The sequence below is a fragment of the Triturus cristatus genome, chromosome 5_1, assembly GCF_964204655.1.
Source record: "Triturus cristatus chromosome 5_1, aTriCri1.1, whole genome shotgun sequence".
NCBI lineage: Eukaryota > Metazoa > Chordata > Amphibia > Caudata > Salamandridae > Triturus > Triturus cristatus.
This window is the reverse complement of record NC_140587.1, coordinates 362,518,134-362,543,492: the sequence shown is the minus strand read 5'-3', so window position 1 is coordinate 362,543,492 and position 25,359 is coordinate 362,518,134. Positions and strand designations below refer to the sequence as shown.

At 43.9% G+C, this 25,359-nt stretch overlaps 1 protein-coding gene across 1 annotated transcript in view; it reads left to right on the top strand.

Annotated features, from left to right (window-relative positions):
• LOC146830893 (fibrocystin-L-like) overlaps positions 1–25,359 on the top strand; it is a 533,569-nt gene that overhangs the window by 228,751 nt on the left and 279,459 nt on the right. The window contains exon 39 of the mRNA XM_085603812.1: positions 4,943–5,933. Coding sequence (XP_085459938.1) covers positions 4,943–5,933 — 991 coding nt within the window. The remainder of the gene's footprint in view (positions 1–4,942; positions 5,934–25,359) is intronic.

Here is a 25,359-nt window from a genome sequence, read left to right as displayed (position 1 = left end):
ATAAGGAAATATTTGAGGCAGTACTATTGGACGATGCTTTTAAAGGGATATGGCAAGCCCCATATTACCGGGGACCATTTTTCAACACAGCATGAAAGCAGCTAATCACTTTATACAGTTAAATGTACTGCTCTGAGAGAGTGGATTACTACCTATATATATGGAAGCAGTATCTCAAAAACATCACATAAATCAAGAAATCAAACATTTAAATCCCTTAACAAATAATAAAAGGATGAAATAATTGGTGAATAAAAGAATCCCAAAACAAAAAAAAGTTTAAACTATCGACCTGAAGATATTATTTGGTCATGAAAATGTAACAATATACCAATAGGTACAATTGCATTTTAAACATGAATGTTAGTTCAAGTACCTAACCAGCGGTGGCTGCCTGTGGCCAACTCTTGCACCAAAAAGCATCTACAAACCATCTTCTGTTCCTGTTAATTCATTGGCCCCACATTTCAATGTAACTAACAATAACTGTTTTTTTTATTAACTCAGTCATACCATTCTGCCTGCAGGCCCAGCTCTTCTCTCCCACGAAAGGTATTTCATATCTCAAAGAGATATTTACTCCCAGTGGAGAAGGGAGAGATTGGCCTGAGGTGAAACTACATTGATCATCAAATTAGATTATTTGGTAAACAGTACCATGGTGTGTGGGTGATCTCTATAGCTATTTTCTCATCCAATTTTATGGGAACTAATGCTTTTATTCACAGGGGTAATTATTTTATGGGAAAGAGCTACCACAGCCTAATGCAGTACAGAAGAGCTTATTTAATTATTATGCATGTTCTGCTTTTGTACATTATGGACCCAGGCATTGTGGGCTTCAAGGCACTACTTATAGATGAATTGGTTAATGTCGGATGTAGGCTTTTAAGCACGTCAAACGATTTCCTTTGTGTGCCTGCTGCAGCTTTGCACACAGCTGTTCAGGGCTCTATTGAAAGCCACGCTTTTAAAGCAACTTTTGGGTCAAGTTTAAACTTCAACCAATTGCTCACAGTATATCTGTGAGCCACAGGTGCATTGTACCACATTAAAAAGGTTTCTTAGACATTGAACATGCCAGTTGGAGTTAGCAAATCTATCACAATGTTTGGTGCGTTCTGGTACTTATGCTAAGAAACATTTCGCTGTATGTTAACGCCCAGAGTCAAAAGGTTAGTGAAAACCTCAAACAATGTGGGAAGACCTAACTGAACTTGTGAATTTCCCTACACCATCCATTCTCTTTTGTGAAATCTTAAAGGAGGGAAAGCCTAGATGTGACTTTGGCACATTGTCATAAGGTCTCAGGTACTGCACCCCAAATAGATACTGGATGAGACCTCAGCATCAGATGAAGGCAGTCACATGCAGCCACATTTAAAGCGCCACAGAGCAGTGACCTTGAACCTGAGTGTTGGCTGAAGTCTGGAAACGCAACGACACATTCAGTGACGAGAGGTAAATATCATTAGCACCAGTCCCTGTGAATGTGCATCTATTAAACATAAACATAGGTAATTTATTGGCAACTGACCTTCGCCACTTTAGCAAGTGTTGAGCTGCCAAGTGGGAAAGAATCTCACTTGGGGCCATATTTGCAACCGGCAGCGATAATTATCGCTGACCTTGTATACCGCATTTTTTTCTATCGCTGGAATATTTCGCCAGGCTAGCGTTGTATTAATAACACTTACCACCATGGCGATGTATATTCCAGCGATAGTGCCCTTTTCAATGGAACATCGCTGGTTTTCCAGCGATGTTCCATGTAAAACGGCGATATGCTTGATGATACGACCCTGTGGTTGTATCACATGAATCCACCTCCCATGTTAGGTATGCCTTAGTCAGGAATTTAAAAGACGTTAAATTCCTGCATTAAGGCATACTTAGCGCGATTAAAATAATCTCTTCCCCGCATTGTAAATATCGCGAAGCTGCCTTCGAGATATTTACCCATGTTGTTTCCACAGACACGCCTACTTTGCATCTCATTAGCGATGCGAAGTTAGGCGTGCTGGAAACGGGAGCATAATCAGCAAAACACACGCTAGCGTGGCCTTGCTAATATCGCGATAAACATATCGCCACTTTTCACCCGTAAACGGACACTAAAGTGGCGATAAGTTTATCGCCTACCCTTGATAATATGCCCCTAAGATACAAGTGCACCTGGCTCTTTGAAAGAAAAGGGTGGGACGCTGCTGATTTGTTCGAGACACATTTATTTCTGATGCCAAATTTACTTCACAGACCCTCATAAATAACTGTATTTGGGTCTTCCAATAATGGCATACAAGACATAACTTCCTGGTATCTACACCAGCCCTTTGTTTGTTAAACTGTAGGCTGTGGTTGGTGGTCACATCCAGACTGACCTCCAGTTTCCCATGTGAAAGTGGTCAATGAGCAGCACTAAGCCATTAATGAACACAATGTTTCTTGCCATGCAGGGATCATGAATGGCAGCTGACATTTTCTGAGAGTCATTTACTGGTCTAAATTCTAGAATCTTGCCAAATACACAGTTGTTTACCAGATAGGGTCAGTTGTTCTAAATAGGAAATGAGCAATTTTTATATGAACCCATATTTTGCATAAAGGGGCTTATTACGAGTCTGGTCATCTACGGACTGCCAGATTCATGTGGGCATGGTGGAGGCAGTCTTCTAACTGCCCTATTATGGCCAGGGCCACCCTGGAACCACCGCAACTGCCAGGGATCTGCGCGGCGGCCTTGAGGCCGCAATATGCTTGTCAGGGGATGCAGCATATTATGAGATTCCTCAACGCCACACTTTTCATGACGGTGTGATTGCCATGAAAAGTGTGGCGGTGAGGAAACACAGGGGGCCCTGTGCCTCTGCCCCATGGGGTACATGCGGGGGGCACATGCTGTGCCCCTCTGTGTGCAGGTACTGATTTTGATATTCCTATTGCAGTGCCTATTTCATAGTCACAGCCGTGGGAACGCCAAAGGACCGCCTGCCAGACAGGAGAAAACTCCTAATCCGGCAGGCGGTTCAAACACGTGTTTGGCAGTGCGGGGCGGTCCCGCTCCTGCACCGCCAAACTCATAATAAGAATAGCCCTAGGTCTTTAAAAGTGTAAGAATTCAACTAGAGAGTTGTAAAGCTCCAAAGTCCGATCCAATGAGAGTGGACATTTAGGAATCACAGTAACAGTACAGTGCCTTGATTACCACACCATCTAGCAGCAGTGGGAGCTACGAAGAAAAAGTAAAATAAATCATACTTTCAACGAGTACACGTAAGGCAGTGGAGAGGCCACAGGCACAAACATTTCTGTCCCTTTATCTTTTTACCAAGGTAAGTATTCGATTTGTTTTGTCATGTTTCCTTATATAAAAGGCTTTGCCAAATCCAATAATGTCTTGCATTAGCGGCCGGCCTTTTGGCTTTGCCAATGATTTTGACATTTCACTATTACTTTTCTAATACTTGATTGTTATAGGAACTGCCAGGCCCTTGAAGGTATAAAAAATTGTTGAAAAGTAAACCTTTTTTTTTGTTTTCAGAAAGCACACCTTGCCACAGTAGCCTCTAGCGTTAAGGGAATTACTTTCTGTATGGATGCGCTCCTTGCTAAAGAGCAGTCACTCTCAGAGTAGTAACCCAGTGGCTGAAGTGGGCTGACCAATTGCCCCATACTGTATAGTGTAGAGTGGAAGCAAATTGTAAATGCACAAAGACCAATAAGGGAAATGGGTTGGTTAAATGCCCCTATAAGTATGTGTAAAATGCATGTATAATTTTTGTAAAATCAAAAGGTCTTGGCTAACGCCAGACAGAAAAATTAAGAAACAACTATTCTGTGTCCAAGCACACTCTTCCCTTTACAATAAGTGTTGTCTTCTAAATATTGGTTAACTTGTAAAAAACATAAGTGCCAGGGCTCTCCTCACAAGGCAGCTTGGACCAGCCCTGTTAGCACCGCCTGAAACAGAACCAACTACTAACCTTGAAAGTGGGGAGAGGATGTGACGTAATGGCCAGAGCTGCCGACTTCACAGCTGGGAAACCAGGTTCGAGTCTTGGCATCGACTCAACATCCTGTGTTTCTGGCCATATCATTTAATCTCTCTGTAAATGAAGGTGTCTTTAACTGGTGCTCATGAAAGCCTCGGTGTTGATTAAGTGTCAGTGAGGAGCACCGGAAACCACTGGCTCAAATTAAGCACTACTCCTAACTCTAATGGAGCTGAAGCGCTTTAAGAAAGCTCTGACCAGCACAGTGTAAAGAACTATAATAAAGCATAATGCAAAATAACCTGAAATAAGACTGTGCTGTTAGTGACATTTATTAGTCTGTCTACATGGACTTTTATGAAGCTTAGGGCAATAAAGCAGTTTCGTGGCACTGAAACTCAGGGTAGCCAGTTCCCGCGATTTTTTTTATTGCTTTTATGGTACAGGTAATCAGCAGCATATTGTTGAAATAATGCACAGTACACGCTTTAAAAACATTTAAAAAATAATGTGATATTGATGGCTCATTTTGTAGGCAGCTTTAACTTTCTTGCCAAGTGGATAAGTATATATTCTCCTTTCAATAAGATGTTTCAAGCAACCGCAGTCATATTGCAGACTGGGGTGTTCCAGAGGACCTATTCTGTGCCGCATTTTCAGGATTTCCTTTGACTGGATATTTTTCCCTTTAAATTGCTTGTTTGTAAATATACCTTATATGGATAACCTGTAAATCTGGTACAAATGTGTCCCTCCGGCAACACGCTGAACACTCATTGTGAAAACGTCTCCATTGGCTTGGCGATTGTGATTTTCTGGATTTTGCTCTCCAAAGGGTTTGTATTTTCCCGTGTACCTCTCTAAATTAGCAAATGAGTACTGAGGAACAGTTATATGTGTGCACTCTAATGCAGTGTGATTTACATGTATTTCTTATGCATGTTTTTTAGGTGAAGATTGGAAGCTATCCGTGTGTGATAATCTCAAGCAGTGAACACGAACTGACATGCACTGTGGACCCACAAAATAGAATGGACATTGGAATAGCAGAAATGGTCTCCCTAAATGTCCATAACCTTGGTACAGCCATCAACACCTTGACCAGAGAGTTTGATCGCCGTTTCGTCCTCCTCCCCCACATGGACTTTGTGTCCCCGAGTATTGGATCACTCACAGGGAAGACCAGACTGACCATCCACGGGTCAGGGTTTGCAGCTCCGCTGAGTGGGATAGTGGTTACAGTGGCCGGATATCCATGTGCCATTGTTTCGGTGAATTACACAGACATCAAATGTGACACCTCAGGTTCTAATGCTGAACAAAGTGTGGATCTAAAAGTCAGTGTACATGGTATCCCAGCACAATGCAGGGGGTCTTGCAGCTTTTCATACTCCAACAATGTCACATCAAGCATATCGAGCGTCGCACCCACCATCTTGCAGAATGTATCTACTGTAATTGTGATTGGAGGCGAAGGGTTTGGGTCCAGAGTTGACGACATCCTTGTATACATTGGAGATGAGGCATTTGAGCCAACCAGCATCACTGAAAACAGCCTTACTTGCCATGTGAGCCCACTTCCTGCCGGAGACTACACGCTCACAGTTGTGGTGTTAAGCAAAGGCCTGGCTACCGGTAGCCTCACCATTAACAGTCCTGCGGAGGCCTCTCTCTCACCACACTCCGGAAGCATCAAGGGCGGCACCACTTTGTTGATCACAGGGAATGGATTTAGTGCAAACAGTACTAGAGTGACCATTGGCGGTAATTTGTGTGAAGTTTTGTCTGTCACTCCTGGAGAAGTGCAGTGTATCACACCACCACACTCTGCTGCAGAAGAAACAGTTCAAATTGTTGTTAATTCAGTTGTGTACAACCCGCTGAGCTTCACTTATTCGCTGAATGATACGCCAAGCATCACGTCCGTTCTTCCTGACACAGGTATTTATCAGTTTTATTTGTTCCTTTGTTTTACTTTTCCTATTGATAGAAATGCTTGTCTTAAACTTTACCACCTGGCTTGCCTTTTTTCTGCGATCTGGTGCCTTAAGTCTAATTACTTTGACCCCACGGCAGTGACCGAGAGCGAGACACGCAAAAAGAACGCTGGAGCATCACCCATTGCCTGTGTTTGGAAGGTCCTTGCCATGTCCAATGGCTGGATCTTCTCATCTCATGGACATTTAGGTATTAGAGTATCCTGTAGAGTTGGAGTCCCATGTAAAAGCTCATTTCAGTGCACCCTTCCTGTTGAGGTGACCAAGTGTTTGTGATTCTGGAGTATGTACTCTGCTGCCATGCTGTGTTGAAGAGCATAACTATGTTCCTGATCTGGAACAGCCATCGAATGTTGCTCTTTGAGTTTCGGCTTGACATCGATTATCATCCAGACTGAAAGATTTGTCTTTTTGATTCAGAATTTCAGAATGCCTTTTGGCCACCTACCCAGGGGCGTAACACAGGCCCCCGCAGCCCCCGCGATGCGGGGGGGCCCCCAAGCTCCAGGGGCCCCCTCACTCAGTGGAGCCAGCAAGCCTTTTGTCTTCATTGATTAAATGTGCGTGCACGCACCATTTAATTAATGAAGACAAGAGGCTTGCTGGCTCCGTCCGCTGAGTGAGGGGGCCCCTGGAGCACCACGATCTCTTCTGGCTCTTGATGCACACGCCCGGCCTCTGAGCGGAGTCTGTCCTCTTCGTTAATTTAATGGTGCGTGTCGCGCAGATGTCTGCGCGCTGCGCAGCCTTCAGGGTGGGGCTGGTGAGTATTGTCAGTCATGCGCATTGAGCAGCGCAATGAAAAGTGCGCGTGACAAGTGAGGTGAGCGCGGCATCCCAGGGAGACTACTAGAAGGACCTTGCGGCGCCGGCCATAATTTAATTATCACCTGCCCGCCTTGCTCTGTCTTCTGCTGCCCGCTCGCGCCTGCTTCTTAAGCTGCAGGCCAGGCCTCGGCTCAGGTGAGTCAGTCTGCCCAAGGCAGTAGTGTGTTTTAATGTGCGTCCCCCTTTGTTATGGTGCGTTAATACCAATCTGCTGATTGGGGGGGCAAAAACTACCAAGCAGACAAAATTCAAAACACTGGCGCCAATACAAGTAAACACCAAGGACAGCGTATTTTAATCGCACGGTGAGTTTAGCGGTTCGAAGCACTGGACTGCTGCTATATGTGATTTTCTGCCACAGATTACTATGGCGGCGCTACAAATGGCCGAGAGCACGCCCTCAACAGCCCCCAGTGTCATGTACTCGCATTCATCTCTCCCACAGACTCACACCTCATGCAACTGACCCCAGAAATCCAAAAGCACATAAAAGGCCAAGCTAAAACATTAATCAACTGATTTTACGCTACTACACCTCTCCAACCTGCTTTCTCCCGCCTATCCAAAAGATGTAAAAAACAACCTGCTTTAAACTTTCACACAGACTCCGACTGTGCCGCCCCGCCCAGGAAATAACAGCTACCACTAAACTAAACACGCACCACTCCCGCCCTACAAAATAAAGCGTTTAGCACACTTGGGTTTGATTTACCCGCACCTCAGAAGCAATTACAGCAAACATCCATTTTCACACACTCTTGCAAGACATCATTGCCGCAGATGGCATACACACCGCAGCTCAAGTCATGCACAGACTCCACATGGTCTTTAGTGTTCAGCTATCACTTACACTTCCTTAAATATGTAACGTTTCCTGAAACCCCCTACCCAGCGTGATAAGCACACGTGCCACCCAAACAGTATGAACACAGCCCAACCCCCTCATCGCCTACTATCCCGATACATCAATCACTTAAATAACACCTCACGCGTTATATGTCCAGCATGCAGGCAAACACACCAGTCAAAAATACTACCTCGAATAAAACCCAGGAAACAACCAGAAGCTAATTCAAGACAAACCCAACACAACCATCTGCCCAAGAAAACACATGATCATAACTCTAATTATAAGCCAACATACCAGCAGTGGTGCAGCTAGTAAGTCACGGGCCCTAGTGCAAAGGAGGAAATGGGCCACTGACTTCTGTTTGAACTGTGAAAAAAAGCAACAATCAAGGGTCAGTGAGTCGCTCAGGCGTCTCTGACCAGTACGCGCACGCCACGGCCTGAGCCTCTTCTTTAATTAAATGATGCGTGGGTGCGGCGTACTGACGTCTCCGGGGTCTTCAGGGTGGGGGCTACAGATTAGCATGAAGGTGAGAATTGGGTCTGTAGTCAAATACACAGGTTAGTGTGAAGGTGAGGATTCGATTATGATCGGGGTCAGTTTTGCATATTAGGCTCAAGGTTCAGGGTTGTAAAAGCAGAAAAAGAAAATCTGAACCAAATGATTCAAACTACTGCTTAAATCGACTTACAAGGACATTTTCGAACTATTTACAACCAAACCTTTTGATTTGAACGAGATGCTGTTCAAACTACTTGCTTCTACTAGTCTTAGAATCATAAATGCACCAGAAACTTTCGATCTTTTAAGTCTTTTTGTTGATGCAACTCAAATGAACTAATATCGTATATAAACTACCAAGAGGTGCTTCGCAAATAACACGCATACACACAGGCAGTAAGCGCAATGAACACCAACAAAGCAGATGCACAATAGAGAAGCACGTCTGCAATAACCCAAAAGGCACTAAAAGGCTTTTTTTCCCTAGTTTTATATAGTGCAAACTCGACTCGAAGGCATCAGAGCGCTTTACATAAGCACCGGTTGCGTCACAGACGGACGCATTCATTTTATTGTTAGGCACAGGGAAATTAAGTGATTTACCCAGAATCACAGGATGTTGAGGGCCCCTGCCGAGACTCAAACCCGGTTCCCCAGTTTCGAGGTCGACCGCTCTCTTTGATAACAATGCACATACCCGAAAAGAATGATCACCAACACTGCATACACTCTAGCATGAAGGCTCTATACCAACAATGCATGGACACTGTGCCAACAATGCATATACAAGCACGATAACCCATCTCACAATGCAACACAAGCACTTAGAATCTATTTACTAAGGATGCTTATGCCATGAACACTAGAATAGTAAACCTATATAGGAAAACACTAAGAACATCTCTGCAAACACTGTGTATAAGAATAGCTGCCCCATATTAAATACTAAATGCTCTTTCCACCAGTAACGTGCATGCCAAAATGTAGACCTTTGCTTATTGCGCTATAGGTAAGCGTAGAATGGATATTTTCCTTTAGCAGTATATCTGTTCGAATGCGAAGGTCCATTCCTTCATACGCTCATGGTACATACAGAGGCCAGCTATCCCTAAACACCACCTTCAAGAGACAATAGGGCTTTACACACTGCACATAATCACACACTAGAGACCCCTATACTGTACAAAAACCATCACTGGGGGAGGGACGGTCATAACTGAAAACACCATGGGCTCTCACTTACTGCACACGAATAAAAATATGGTGTACGGCAAGAAGGGAGCAACTGGACAGACGTCAAGGATTAGCTTTTAGCAGTTAAAGTTTGAAAAAAAAATGGTAAAATTCAGATGAATGGATGATTTTGGGATCTTGTGTTTTTAGCCAATCAATGCCCATAAATCAAATTTGTTAATGACAAAAGTTTGCAACAACCTCGTATATTTTATGGGCTTGGGAATCGTACTTGTAATAGCGTAAAATACTTTAAGTGATGCATAAAAATGCCTGTGTGTATAACTCAAACACTGGTATGTCACCAGATAACTATTATGCCATTGCTGTAACTCAGCACAACTTTGCTTCTAGCAATATGTTTTCCATCCTATATTTAACTGGCAAAGTGACTTGTACATTTTAGTTAATTTTATAAACTAGGGGTCCAGTTAGCAATTTCACTATGGCTGTCATTCTGAAAATGTTATACTATTTCAAACCCTAAAATCCCTTTGTGCCAGCATTCCTGCCCCGCCCTACAACCCCTCTGACTAACAATCTACTCCTGTGTTTCTGGGTCTTTTCTCTCAGCCCTGCATACAAGGTGCTCATGAATAATACTGTTAGGCAATATCATGAGAGAGGAGTGTAGGTGGTAGGCTGATATGGAGCAAGGAAATAGAGAAAGAGAAATTAGCGGAAACACCTTGATAAAGGGACAAATAGAAAAAGTGATGATGAGCGAAAGAAAAATTAAGGATGTGAAATAGAAGATGGGTATAAGAAAGAAAGACTGGAAGGAAAGAAGCATGAAAGGAAATAAGGGAGAAAAGTCAGGATGTAAGGGTGAAAGGAATGATGAAATAATTAATTAATAGAGTAGTGGAAGAATTGATAGAGGGGATGTTGGAATGGTGGATGGAAGAGTGAAAGATCAATAGGTTAAATGGTGAATGAATTAAAGGGTGAAGAATAGATAGATTGGGAAGAGTGAAGGATGAATAGTTTAAATAATGTGTAGATTGATCCATGGATATAATGATTGAAGGATGCATGAAAGAAAGGCTATAAGTATGTATATATGAAAGGACTACAGTCTTCCGATCGCATCCACCTGTCACTGTCAGTGTTGGTGCACAGCAGTGGGAGCATGTCCCACTATAAAAAAGCAAACAGAACTGCATCGTGGTCACACACAGAGGAAAGCTCGCATTCTGAGATATAGTTGCCGTAATAGTTTATTCAAAAGTTTATTCAAAAGACTGACGTGTTTTGACCGGAATGGTCTTTGTGGTGTTATTTCTGAGATTTATATGTGTTGATCGTCTTCATTGCTTAATTGTGCTCGCAAGAAAGTGTCACTCATAGTCGTTGAAATGTCACTCATAATTACACTGAAATTATGAAAATGTCACACATGGCATGCAGATAATTCACCAGTCTATTTCTCTTAACTTTCGCACAATACTGAGTTATATCTTGTGTACTTCTCGTGTATATTGTCAGTCGAGTTTTTAAGGAATTGCAGGTTTGGGTTTGTCTTTCAAAGTTTCAAGTTGTTGTCCATTAATGTCAATTCTATTTCAGACCCTTCATAGTTGTTGTTTGTTCTTCAGCCATAGGCAGTTCCTGAGACAATAGGAACGCTCCTTGGCATTCTTCTGATTGCTGCCTCAGTTAAATAATCTGCTTTTGACAGTATTGTTACAAATGGCATAGCTTGTATGTTAAGAGCGTTTACTACTTTCTCATTAGAACTTAGAGAGACAATATAGAGGCATTTCATTTAAATGTTGGAGGTTTAAAATCAAAATATACTAGATTTCTGGGTGGTAGGGCAAAGTGGTAGGTGGTGTGACGGGCCGCCGCGGGGGGCCCCCTCCATGTGCTTTGCAGGGGGGCCCCCTCAAGTTTCGTTACGCCACTGCAACTACCTCGTTGTAGATTGAGGTGACTACTCATTTAATGCCTGGGTCAATATAAGAATATTAAAGGTACCAATCTCAATATAACATTGGGAGAGAACAGAAATGTGTGAAACGTGTTGCGCATCCATTCCTATTCCATATCCCTTCTTATAGGCATATACGTTAGGATGCACAGGTAGCCGCTATGTGTGGTTACAGCAGGTACGAATAGCTGTGACACTATTAGTGTATTACGATTCAACCCTGTGAAAGTACAAAGCAGGTCATTCTACGTCTCATTGCTTTAGTGCCACTCCAAATTCTGCATACTTGTGTGCCTGAATCTAAGAAAAATAATGCAATAATGTTAGCCCATTTATGCGTAAATGAAAAAATGGTCTACTAAAATTGGTCACTTTACATTTTTTTTTCTTCAAAACCTTTAGATTATAAAATGTTACACAATACTCTTATTGATTCTTGTAATATAGGAGTAATGTGATGTATTGTCAGGTTAAGAAAATTACAATACATTTAATTGAACTAATCTATTGTGGAAGAAAAAACACAGTGCGTACAAGTTAACTCTTAAATTGTATATGGTTCATCCTTGGTATAAAAAAACTAAGCATGTCGATATTTAGAGGCACGGAGTATTCACGCACCCTCCCGATCACGAGCTGCATTCTAATTGGCTGTCAACACTCCAAACCAGGAAGTGTTGGCAGCCATCTTGTGCCTCGGTAACCGAGGCACAAGAAAACAGGGAAACTGGCGCACAAAACAAGAAAAGGGGGCATGGTAGAAACACCCTGACCCCCTAGGCCTGCTCAGGGGTCCCACAAGGACCCCCAGGGACCAAAAAAGCATAAAAAAAAAAAAAACGCCGAAATGCGCAGAGTATCCGCGGATCCGGCCGCGAAAATATAAAAATGAAGCGCGGACTCCCGTGCTTCGTTATCATTTAGACCCTGGGTGGGCCAAGTCTCGGGGGCATGCTTTATGTATTGTGATTGCAGGGGCCCAGGGGCCTCCAAGGCTCCCCAAGCCCCGGGGACCGCCACCCCCGAAGCTTTAGTTAAATATTTGTGGGGGCACAAATATTTGTAGAAGTGCAGTGTGGAGTAAGTGATTTAAAATTGACTACCGGAACACGAAAAAACTTTAATGAAAAAATATCCCTGTGCCAATGTTAAAAACAAGGTAGTAGCGCGGACTGGCCTAATAGCCGAACGCACTATCAAACAACCAAAAGACGGTCTACATGTTTCAGCCTATAACGATCAGAAAATAATTGAGATCTAGGCTTTCATCAGGACCAAAATAACAAAACTACTGCACCTACAACGAAGCACACCGAGCAATGACTTAAACTAGTGTCTAAGTGAAGACAGGCCGAATCACCAACCTTGTACCACAGGATCAAATGGAATAGTTACAAGTATCCTGTCAGTCAAAAGAGGGTAAGTACCTGTATAAATGAAACAAGAAAACAAAAGAATCAGTTAGTAGCTAGGCTCTGTAGTACAAACAAGGCACAAGACCACATAAGCTGAAACAGTCGAACTATACTGTAGCAGTCTTACCCGTAAGACAATCGGGACTACGCCTGCCGCTCCTGGTAACAACTCAGGGCGTGAGACAACGCACTGTGAAAAAAGGCAGATAAAAGAAGCGTATAGTGTAGTGAACAACAAACATATACCAGGTCGTCAGGCCAGTTATTATAATGTTTAAAAGGGGATATAATGGATGGTGTATCTATCTCAAGACAACCGGAGAAGAAAAGAGTCAGGTAGAACCATCCAAGTCAGATCCCACTGTTAAAGGCCAGAGAAAACAGCTCATGACCTATCGTGCAAGTACCCAAGAGCACCTATCAAAGGAGCGCATTACCAGGGCCTCAAAATTGAATCCACGGGTACTCATCTTTTCAATCCTATTCAAGGTAAGGCAAAGCGTCCCTGCCGATTAATTCAAGGGATGAGGACTGGGGAAGCAAAAACGGCTTCCAAATTGCATCTAGAGTGAAAACCTCAATCGTAGTAATCATTCAGGGAGGCTAGGGATGTTATGAAGGAGGGTATTGAAAAACTAACAAACCCATATATGGCCAGCCCTTGTGCATATACACTCTGGCACTCAAAAGACACCTCTATGGGGGGCCGCAGTCTGAAAAACCGTGCCTTCGTGATATCAATCCTGCAGTGATTCGAGTATATGCCAATATTGGTACGGGGCAGCAAAAGGCTATGTTAGCATATCCTTCATATAGAAAACGAAAATTTGTTCGATAGACAATCATCGCGAAAAAGGTCAATAAACCTTAGAGGCGATACAAGGGAATTGCCCAAACAGGTAAAGGCTCGTAATATGTCAGTTCGTGATTGGGCGTAAAGCTCCCACAGCCCAACCTCAGCAGTGAATGCACGAACCAATATCGACAACGAGTACCCTACCTTTCCGGCGCTGCCCCGGGCCTCCTTCCTGAATGCTAGTGGCGGCCCCGGACGGCAGCCGCTTCGAAATTTAAACACGGAAGCCCTGCCAAGACGCGTCAGAGCGCGCATTCACGTGTGGACCAAAGGTCCAAGAATAATGACGTCACAGCATGAGCGAGCAGTATGGGTAATGTAGTCTTATACCCAGAAAGCGCGATGTAAAGAGTCCAATAGTGACTCACATGCAGCTCACAGAGAAGATATCACACCTACACGCCCCAACAGATTTAATACAAGACTATATCAAGCCTTAAAACACGTGGTGTAACATCAACCAAATAATTGGGAAATGAACATCATACTTGAGAAAAAGCAAAACGGTGTCAGGAAATGAAAGTATAAAAACAGACGACTGCACAGGGCTAATGGATCACCATTTTGCAAAATATATGTTCAAACCCAAAAAAAACAACAAAACACACACCCCGCCAGCCGCCGCAGAGGACGCTTCAACTTGTGGCTACGAGTGAAGGACAGTGGTGGGCGGTGTTAAACATGAATGAAAGGTCATCTAACAGCTATCATACTACAGAGACGACCAAGGTATAGAATCATTAAGTTTACTGGAGGTACCTGGTGGGCTAGTTGGACACCAGGGACCTTCAGGATTCAAGGGGACTTAATCCCCCAACTTAAAATGCGCCACGGGGCGCGTTTGCACAGTGGTGAAGGGGGGGGGGGGCGGGGCCTGAGTTGACATGTGTGCAAACACGCCCTGTGGCACGTTTAAAGTTGGGAAATTAATTCCCTTTCAATTCTGAGGGCCCCTGTGGGTCAACTAGCCCACCGGGTGCCTCCAGTAAGCATCACAGGCCTGCGTTGCTGAGAGGTGGTTCAGACCACGCCCCTTTTTGCACCTCCCTGCAACGCAGCTCTGTGTCGCTTACTGAAGGTACTTGGTGGGCTAGTTGGGCCCCAGGGACCGTCAGGATTCAAGGGGACTTAATCTCCCAACTTAAAAGAGCCACACGGCGTGTTTGCACACATGTCACCGCAGGCCCCCCCTCCCTTCACCACTGTGCAAACGCACCTGTAGGGCGTTTTAAGAGGTAGTTTTAATCCCCCTGCCCTATTATGACTAGAGCCTTACAGAGGAGGTCATGCTAATCACAAGGGTACCCCAACGCATAGTGTTCCCTAGTGTATGTAGGGGTTTTCACTGTATTCTAAGTGTCTTTCAGCATAGCACTGGCTCTAGGCCTGGTTATTCAAAGTCAGTTACCATCAGTACCCGTCTGAAAAAGTTGTGGGCATAGGATGATTTTGCAACAAGGCCTGTTTCTGCTCCTCTGTTGGTTCTTTCTGCACATGTCTTGCTTCTTCCTGCACTTTTCTTTGTCTTTGTGTACTTCTGTTGCTTCTTTGTGCATTTCTTTTGCTTCTTTCACTGCGTTTTTTCTTCTTTCTTCACATGTCCTACCTCTTTAGGCATAGTTAGAAACTAGCATTTAAAAAACCTTTGAAATTCACTTAAAAAACCATAGGTTTCAGGCACGTTATAGTTAGAAATTAGCATTAAAAAAACCTTAGAGCTAGCGGTGGGAGGAGCCAAGATGGCGACCGGAGCAGACGCTTGAGCGCCCGGCTCCGTCGGCCCTGGGCCTCGGACTATCATCCTGATTCCTATCCTCGCCGATTCTCGAGGAGAAATGTGTGCGACAACGCGCTGTCCGCGCCGCCGCTTTCCCGGAGTCTCAGCCCGCCCGGATGCCTGAGTTCTTGGTGCTTTTGTCTCGCACTGGACCCCGGCGCCATTGTGGCCTTTGTCGGCCCCCTGGAGGCTCCGCAGCCACCGGACCCGCTGGCACAGACCCCAGCCCCGCGGTCCCGACTTCACCTCACACCACGGACTGTCGCCAGAAGAGCCGGGGGAGGGGCGGCCGGACACCTCCTGCACCCTGCGCGTGACGGGCTGGGGCCGTAGGGTAAGCCCCGGTGCGGCGGGTCTCCTGCCCCGATCTGTGGACCGCGCTGTGGGAGACTGCAGACCCCCTTCTTCTATTGCCTAGTCGGCCGCAATGAGAGCCCGAGGGAGGGGAGGCGACTGCTGGGTTTCCCTGTTGCGGGCAGACCTGAAGGGAACTGACTCCTTGCTACGAACCCCCCCCCCTGGCCATCGTACCGTCCGGCGGTACAATATGGTGTTGTCTGCCTGCTCGCGGCTGGGGGGTGATACTCTGGTCTCGCCCGCTGCCCGCTTCGCCCTCCCCCCACCGGACACCAGCGCCACAGTGCCGTCCCGGACTGCTGCCGATGTGGGGGCGCAGCTTCCGCTGACATGCGACTCCGTTCTGGCTGCCCTGCGGGACCTTCGTCTACACATGTGTGCTCGCTTGCAGGCGCTGAGTGAACAGTTTGACTCCATGCTGTTGGCTGCGGGTCGTGGGCGCCCCGTTGGTCATCAACACGGCGTGGGTCTGCCAGTGCTTTTGTCCTCTCGCGGGGACGCAACAGCTGTGTGTGATCGTGCTGCACTGGTGCCTGCATCTGGCTTTCCCGGCACCCAGGATCAATTGCTCTCCAGCTCAACAGCGGATACATTGCTTCCCCGTCCCTTGCTGCCTGCTTCATTGTTGCCTGTTTTACCGCGTCTGCAAGAGTATTCAGCTGAGCAACACCTAACATCCTTGAGGAATCGTTCGCGGTGGCCTACTGCTTCTTTTCTGTGGAACTCCTGTACTTTACATGCCATATCTGGACTTTATGTGGTGCACAGAGGGACTTCTATGGATGGTCGATGGCCATTTTGTGATTCTACTTCACCATCTTCTCCCAAGCGGCCATATTGTCTTAGTCTGCACGGGATGCGGGGCCTTCACGTAGGGGCTGGCTTAATCTCAAGCCCGCGATCGGGCCAGGGCTAGACTGAGTTATATTGCCATGGTTTCACGGATGGGCTGGACTGGGACTGGAACTGTATGTACATGCTGTGCGCACTCGTCGCGATTTGTCTTCCTTCATCGAAATTGTTGTGACACGTTATTTTCACACGATCGCTTTCGGCGTAGTGGGTTCACAGTGTGTGGAGGCCGTAGTTGGCCGATGGTTTAGGGCGCTCTGATGATACGTAGGCTCCTCCCCACTTACTTTTCTGTCTTCTTATCTTTCTTTACTCTATTCTTACTTTCTTTCTTGTCTATATTTCGGGTTCATTGGGCGACAGGCACTATGCTGGGGGGGGGGTAGGCCGTAGCCTCCGCATTGGTGTAGGGTGGGGGGGTAATTCACTGTTTCTCTTTAGTTCTATGGGCCTTTTTTTCTTTTTATGTTTCTGCGCTATACTTGTTTCGATTCTGGGTCCGGGTGTGGGGTTGACTGAGTGGGGGCGGCACTGGAGAGGTGCGTAATTGCTTCTGTGACTATCCTGTTATATAACTGCGTCGCCTCACTGCCTGAGATTTTACTTCCATTGCTGTTTTAATGATATTGCTGCTCTCCCGTGTGGTGAAGATATCTGGCGGACTCGAATCTCCTTGGTTCTTATTCTTCATTAACTTTTTTCCTGATAACATTATATTGAAAACTTTAAAATTAACCTTCACGTCTCCTCCCCCTGGTGTCAAGGATCTCTCCAGTGTATAATGCATAATTCGTCGCTAATCTTGACCGTTGAAGCACAGGGGCCGTAATGTTTGTATCAGTGCTTAACCGTATCGTGGCCGGCCTGAAGGTTGTAGGCTCGTATTTGTTCTTTTAATATGCACGAATAAAGGTTTAAAAAAAAAAAACAAAAAAAAAAAAAAAACAAATTCACTGAAAAACCATAGGTTTTAGGGAAAGTTTTAGCTAGTTGGACATTTCACTCGTACAAAACAAGAGAAATTCCCCCGTTATACTTAGTTCAGTTAACTATAACTCGCGTCCCCGCAATGCACTGCTGATGGCGTCACATATTACATCACTCATGACATGGTCAGTGACATCACTGATGACATCCAAAATGACATCACTGATTACATCATCCATGTGATAATTTGATGCATCTTCTCACACCCTAATATAACCTTTGATACACCCACTCTAAATTACAGACTGCCATTCTCAAAACAATAGACACTCCAACACCAATAACTACATACCCACTCACTGATTCTTAGGTTTACACACACATCCACTCACTCACCCGTACAGTCACTCATACTTACGGTCACTCAGTACAGGACTATCATATACACTCATACACCTATATAGACACTCACACACCACCACTCATCCATAGAGGTACTCACACACCTAGTCAGTCATGCAAATAATTATTCACACTGCCATTTACTCACCTATACAGTTATGCACACACCAGCTCAATTACTTATACAAATACTAGCACATTCTTACGCTCTTATATAATCACTGATACAAGCACACACTCATCCATACAGCCACTCTCACAATCACACACTCTCACTTATAGCCATTTATATACTCCAACACACATATCTACTGCCTTTCACATATGTAGGTACTCACACATGTACCACTGAGATATACATTCACTCACCAACACACCTATACACACACTCACCCATCCATACAGTCCATCACAGATGCACTCTTGAAACCATGCACCCAATGAATCACCCACTCACACATCTATGCACAAAGTCACACATACCCCACCCACACAAACACTCAGGCACCCATACAGATACTCAGACAACCAATCAATAACCCATATAGACACTCATGTAGCTATTCACAAACCCATGCAGCCGCTTACACACCAACAGACAGACGGATACAGACATTCACACAGTTTAGTCACTAACCCATGCATTCAGTAAGATACATTTAACCACCCACTTATAGAGTCAGTCACGCACCTACTAAATCATCCATTCAGACATTTATACACCCACTTGTTCTTCAATACGCCTTTCCCTATATATATTAAACATATTTAAACTTTACAGGAACACACATTCACTGGATGATGCAATCAGTGATGTCATCAGTGATGTCATTTGAGATGACATCAGTGATGTCACTGACCATGTCATGAGTGATGTAATATGTGAGGTCATCAGCAATGCATTGTGGGGGCGCGAGTTATAGTTAGCTGAACTAACTATAACGGGGGAATTTCTCTGGTTTTGTACGAGTGAAAAGTACAACTAACTATAACTTTCCCTAAAACCTATGTTTGTTTCAGTGAATATATATATATATATATATATATATATATATTATCTACTGGCGGTCGCCAGTAGATAGTTATAGTTAGGACCGTGTTTCCATAGGAAATCCGCAACATTCTATTTTGAATAACTTTGGCGCCGATTGACGAATCCTCGCAAAATTTTCAAAATAGGTGGGGCGCTCCGCTCCTTCCCTGAAAGTCTCGGGGGGATTCGTCAAGCGGGGGCTGAGAAAAAGGGGGGGTCCCAAAACACGTTTTCCCCATGCATTTTTCCATAGGACCTTTAGTCCAAGCTGCAGCCCGAACGGCTGAAGAGAATTACTTGAAATTTGGCAGAGAGGTAGTCCTCAGGTCAGGGATGTGCCTTTTGCAGGTCTGGTGTAAATCTGTTCAGTATTTCCTGAGAAAATAGCATTTAAATCAATATATATATCTATAGGCGCGCTCCGAGCGCGTACCGTAAGCTTACCGTACTCGCACGCTGCCATGCTCGAGCGCGATTCTGATTGGTTGTTAGATCTTAGTAAACATTCGAATCGGTCAAAACCAGGAAGTGTCGGCCGCCATTTTGTCTCTCGCAGTCTGAGGGGGTGAAAAACAAAGGTGGATAACGTGAAAAGGGGGCAGGCTGGACAGTTCCTGACCCCCTAGCCTTGGTCAGGGGGTCCTAGAAGGACCCCCAAGGGCAAAAATGTATTTTAATTTTTTCACGAAAAATCGCGGAGTGCGCGTAGCGTACGCGCACGGTAGAAACGGAAAAATTCCGCGTACTACGTAACATGGGTGCGCGGTGCGCGAAGCGCACCGTGCGCGCACGGTACGCGCACGGTGAAAAAACTTTAAAAAAATAAATAAATAAATACATAAATTACCATTTAAAAACTGTACAAATTCACTGAAAAAACCATAGGTTTCACACACGTTATAGTTAGGAATTAGCATTTAAAAAACCTTGCAAATTCACTTAAAAAACCATAGGTTTCACACGTTATAGTTAGCTGGGCATTTCACTCGTGAAAAACCATTGAAATTTCCACGTTATAGTTGGTGCAGGCAACTATAACTCACGCGACCGCAATCCTCTGTTGATGCTAATACTGTATTTAGACACTTATTTACCCATGTCTTCTTCCATTAATTTTTAGCTATACATATATTACAAATATTTTTTTTTCAGAAAAACACATATGTCATCAGTGATGTAATATCTGGCATCATCAGCAGAGGATTGCGGTCGCGTGAGTTATAGTTGCCTGCACTAACTATAACGTGGAAATTTCAATGGTTTTTCACGAGTGAAATGCCCAGCTAACTATAACATGTGTGAAACCTATGGTTTTTTCAGTGAATATATATATATATATTCACTGAAAAAACCATAGGTTTCACACATGTTATAATTAGCTGGAAATTTTACTGATAAAAAACCAATGAAATTCCCCCGTTATAGTTAGTGCAGGCAACTATAACTCACGCGACCGCAATCCTCTGCTGATGCTAATACTGTATTTAGACACTTATTTGCCCATGTCTTCTTCCATACATTTTTAGCTATACATATATTACAAATATTTTTTTTTCATAAAGACACATATGTCATCAGCAGAAGATTGCGGTCGCGTGAGTTATAGTTGCCTGCACTAACTATAATGGGGGAATTTCATTGGTTTTTTATCAGTAAAATTTCCGCTAACTATAACATGTGTGAAACCTATGGTTTTTTCAGTGAATTTGCAAGGTTTTTTAAATGCTAATTCCTAACTATAACATGTGTGAAACCTATGGTTTTTTCAGTGAATATATATATATATATATATATATTCACTGAAAAAACCATAGGTTTCACACATGTTATAATTAGCTGGAAATTTTACTGATAAAAAACCAATGAAATTCCCCCGTTATACTGCAGGCAACTATAACTCACGCGACCGCAATCCTCTGCTGATGGTAATACTGTATTTAGACAATTATTTGCCCATGTGTTCTTCCATTAAATTTTAGCTATACATATATTACAAATATTTTTTTTTTCATAAAGACACATATGTCATCAGCAGAGGATTACGGTCGCGTGAGTTATAGTTGCCTGCAGTAACTATAACGTGGGAATTTCATTGGTTTTTTATCAGTAAAATTTCCAGCTAACTATAACATGTGTGAAACCTATGGTTTTTTCAGTGAATTTGCAAGGTTTTTTAAATGCTAATTCCTAACTATAACGTGTGTGAAACCCATGGTTTTTTCAGTGAATTTGTACGGTTTTTTAAATGCAAATTTTTTTTGACATTTTTTGTAAACCTATGTATAAAATAATATATGTACTATATCCTGCATTATGGAAAGGTTTTTTTTTTTTTTTATGCATTTTTTTCCGTGCGCGTACGGTAAGCTGACGGTACGCGCTCCGTACGTCATAAGTACGGTGCGCGTACGTAATAGGATACGCGTACCGTAAGCTGACGCTATAAGTACAGCGCGCCTACGTGATACGTGCGTGACGTACGCGTACACGCGGAAGCAACGTCGCGGTTACGCAGGGGCGTGTAATGCGCATGCGCGAGTGCATCTTACGTACGCGCTCCGTAAGCGTCACGTTTGCGCATGCGTACTTGTTTACGAGCGCGTACCGTGAGCTTACGGAGCGCGCACGGTAGGTCATGTGATCCACAAAGAACACTTTTCATTGGTTGAAATTACTTTCAGTTCCAGAAACTTCCCACACCACACCCATTCCCCTCATTACTGCTTGAAAGAACACTTTTCATTGGTTTAAACTACTTTCAGTTCCAGAAACTTCAAACACCACACCCATTCCCCTCATTACTGCTTGAGATCCCTTAGGAGAAGGAGCTGGATTGACATTGGGATACAATGGCAGAACAGCAGAGCTCTTCTGAGAGTGAGGCCAGCAGCACCACCATGATCCAGAGAAGGAGGAAACAAAAGACTTCTTTTGTATGGGAGTATTTTACTTTTCCAGAGGGGGAGAAAAAGGTGAATGCTCAATTGGTCACTTGCACACTTTGTGGCCGTATTTTATCTAGAGGAAATCCAAGGAAGAAATATTCCTTTGGAAATCACTCTATGAAAAGACACCTGCAGGATAGACATCCCAGGACCTTTGCTCGACATACTGGAGAAAACTCTTCAGTAAGTCACCAGAGCCCAACCTCAGATGCTCAGCCGAGTACATCATTGGCAGCTCAGCTGAGCCCGTCCTCTGAGGTGGGAGCATCACCTTCTTCTTTTCCTGTGGACATTAACCCTCGATTTGGGAGGGTTGAAATGAGGTGTACAAGATGTGGTGGTCTTATTGTTTATGGGGAGATCAGTCTTCCCCTTATTAACAATAAGATAGACCAGCATGTTTGTAGACGCTTATAATATTCCCATTCTTTCTTTCCTCTATCCCTGTATTAACCCAACGGCTCTTATAAGAGCCAACCTTACCTCACATTTTTTTAATTTTTTTTTTAAGCTTTCCTTTTTGCAAATTTTTTTTTGCCGTGCGCGCACGGTACGCGTAATTCTGCGAATTTTGCGGAATTTCGCAGTTTACACCGTGCGCGTACGCTACGCGCATTCGGCGATTTTTCGAAAAAAAAAAAAATTCATTTTTGCCCTTGAGGGTCCTTCTAGGACCCCCTGACCAAGGCTAGGGGGTCAGGAACTGTCGAGCCTGCCCCCTTTTCACATTATCCACCTTTTTTATTCACCCCCCTGACAGTGCGAGTGACAAAATGGCGGCCGACACTTCCTCCTTTCTTCCGATTCGAATGTTTACTAAGATCTAACAGCCAATCAGATGTGAGCTCGCGCACGCCACCGTACGCGCACGGTAAGCGCACCGTAAGCTGCCACAGATATATATATTGATTTAAATGCTATTTTCTCAGAATCTACTGAACAGATTTACACCAAACCTACAAAAGGCACTTCCTTGACCTGGGGACTACCTCTCTGCCAAATTTCATTAAATTCTGTTCAGCCGTTCGGGCTGTAGCTCTGTCTAAAGGTCCTATGGAAAAATGCATGGGAAAAACGTGTTTTGGGACCCCCTTTTATCTCAGCCCCCGCTTGACGAATCCCCCCGAGACTTTCAGGGTAGGAGCGGGGCGTAGCGCCCCACCTATTTTGAAAAATTCGCGAGGATTCGACGACCGGCGCCAAAGTTATTCAAAATAGAATGTTGCGGATTTCCTATGGAAACGTGGTCCTAACTATAACTACCTACTGGCGACCGCCAGTAGGTAATATATATATATATATATATATATATATATTACCTACTGGCGGTCGCCAGTAGGTAGTTATAGTTAGGACCACGTTTCCATAGGAAAACCTCAACATTCTATTTTGAATAACTTTGGCGCCGGTCGACGAATCCTCGCGAATTTCTCAAAATAGGTGGGGCGCTACGCTCCGCTCCTATCCTGAAAGTCTTGGGGGGATCCGTCAAGCGGGGGCTGAGATAAAAGGGGGGTCCCAAAACGCGTTTTTCCCATGCATTTTTCCATAGGACCTTTAGAACGAGCTACAGCCCGAACGGCTGAACAGAATTACTCAAAATTTGGCAGAGAGGTAGTCCCTAGGTCAAGGAAGTGCCTTTTGTAGGTTTGGTGTAAATCTGTTCAGTAGATTCTGAGAAAATAGCCTTTAAATCAATATATATATCTGAGCCCGCTTACGGTACGCTTACCGTACGCTTACGGTAAGCGTACGGTGGCGTGCGCGAGCGCGATTCTGATTGGCTCTTAGATCTTAGTAAACATTCGAATCGGCCGAAACCAGGAAGCGGCGGCCGCCATTTTGTGTATTTCACTCTGAAAAAAAAGAGTGAAAACAAGGAAAGGGGGCAATGAGGAGAGTTACAGACCCCCTAACATTTGTAAGGGGGTCAAAGAAGGACAGAAAAGTACAAAGAAAACATTTATTGATTTTAAAAAAAATCACGGGGTACGCGTACGGTAAGCTTACGGTAAGCGTACGGTAGGAAAAAAAAAAAAAAAAAATGAAAATCAGATTTAAGTGTTTAGATATTAGGGGGCTCTAAAAAGAGCCGTTGTGTTTATGAAATGATTTTTTAGTGGTACCTACAAGTAAGTACCGATGCAGAGTCTAAGGTTCAAGAGGAAGACTCTGTTCCCTTCATCATTGAAGTGCACACCATCTCCTCTATAAATGTCTTGCATGTCATAACGCAAGTTGTTGTGGTAAATGGCACCCATACCATAGTCACGGAGGAAAGCAGAAACAGATTTGTTGACGTGCTTTCTTGCTTTGTCATCGCACCGCGTGCCCACCGTGCGTGCACGGCACTAACTGCGTAAAGTGGGCGCGCGGTGCGCGAAGCGCACCGCGTGCTCACTGTGCGCACACGGTGCGCGAAGCGCACCGTGCGCGCACGGAACGAACTGCGTTAAGTGGGCGCGCACGCCACGAATGGCGTAAAGTAACTTAGCATTTAAAAAACCGTACAAATTCACTGAAAAAACCATAGGTTTCACACACGTTATAGTTAGGAATTAGCATTTAAAAAACCTTGCAAATTCACTGAAAAAACCATAGGTTTCACACATGTTATAGTTAGCGGAAATTTTACTGATAAAAAACCAATGAAATTCCCCCGTTATAGTTAGTGCAGGCAACTATAACTCACGCGACCGCAATCTTCTGCTGATGACATATGTGTCTTTATGAAAAAAAAATATTTGTAATATATGTATAGCTAAAAATGTATGGAAGAAGACATGGGCAAATAAGTGTCTAAATACAGTATTAGCATCAGCAGAGGATTGCGGTCGCGTGAGTTATAGTTGCCTGCACTAACTATAACGGGGGAATTTCATTGGTTTTTTATCAGTAAAATTTCCGCTAACTATAACATGTGTGAAACCTATGGTTTTTTCAGTGAATTTGCAAGGTTTTTTAAATGCTAATTCCTAACTATAACGTGTGTGAAACCTATGGTTTTTTCAGTGAATATATATATATATATATATATATATATATATATATATATATATATATATATCAACCTCCAACTCCCATCTTCTATCAAAGAAAGGACGCCGACACCAACGATTTTCACCAAATCCACAGATTTAATAATTACAATCCTTTGCGACGCGTTTCGGCATCACCTGCCTTAATCATGCAATGGACATCTCGTTCAGTGTGTGGGTTAAAATACACAAACAACGATTACAAAAAAAAGGTCACATGATAGAATCCACCAATTACTGACCACTAAAAATGAACAACAGACTTTGTGGTCGATCTAGATTCAGGCAAGCATATGTAAGTCCCTATTTTTTGTCAAAATACAAACAACTTTATCGACACAGCCACTGAATAAAACCAAAATATTGTTTCATATTCCTATAAATCGACTGATACATTTATGCTGAACCAGCCGATTGGCGAGA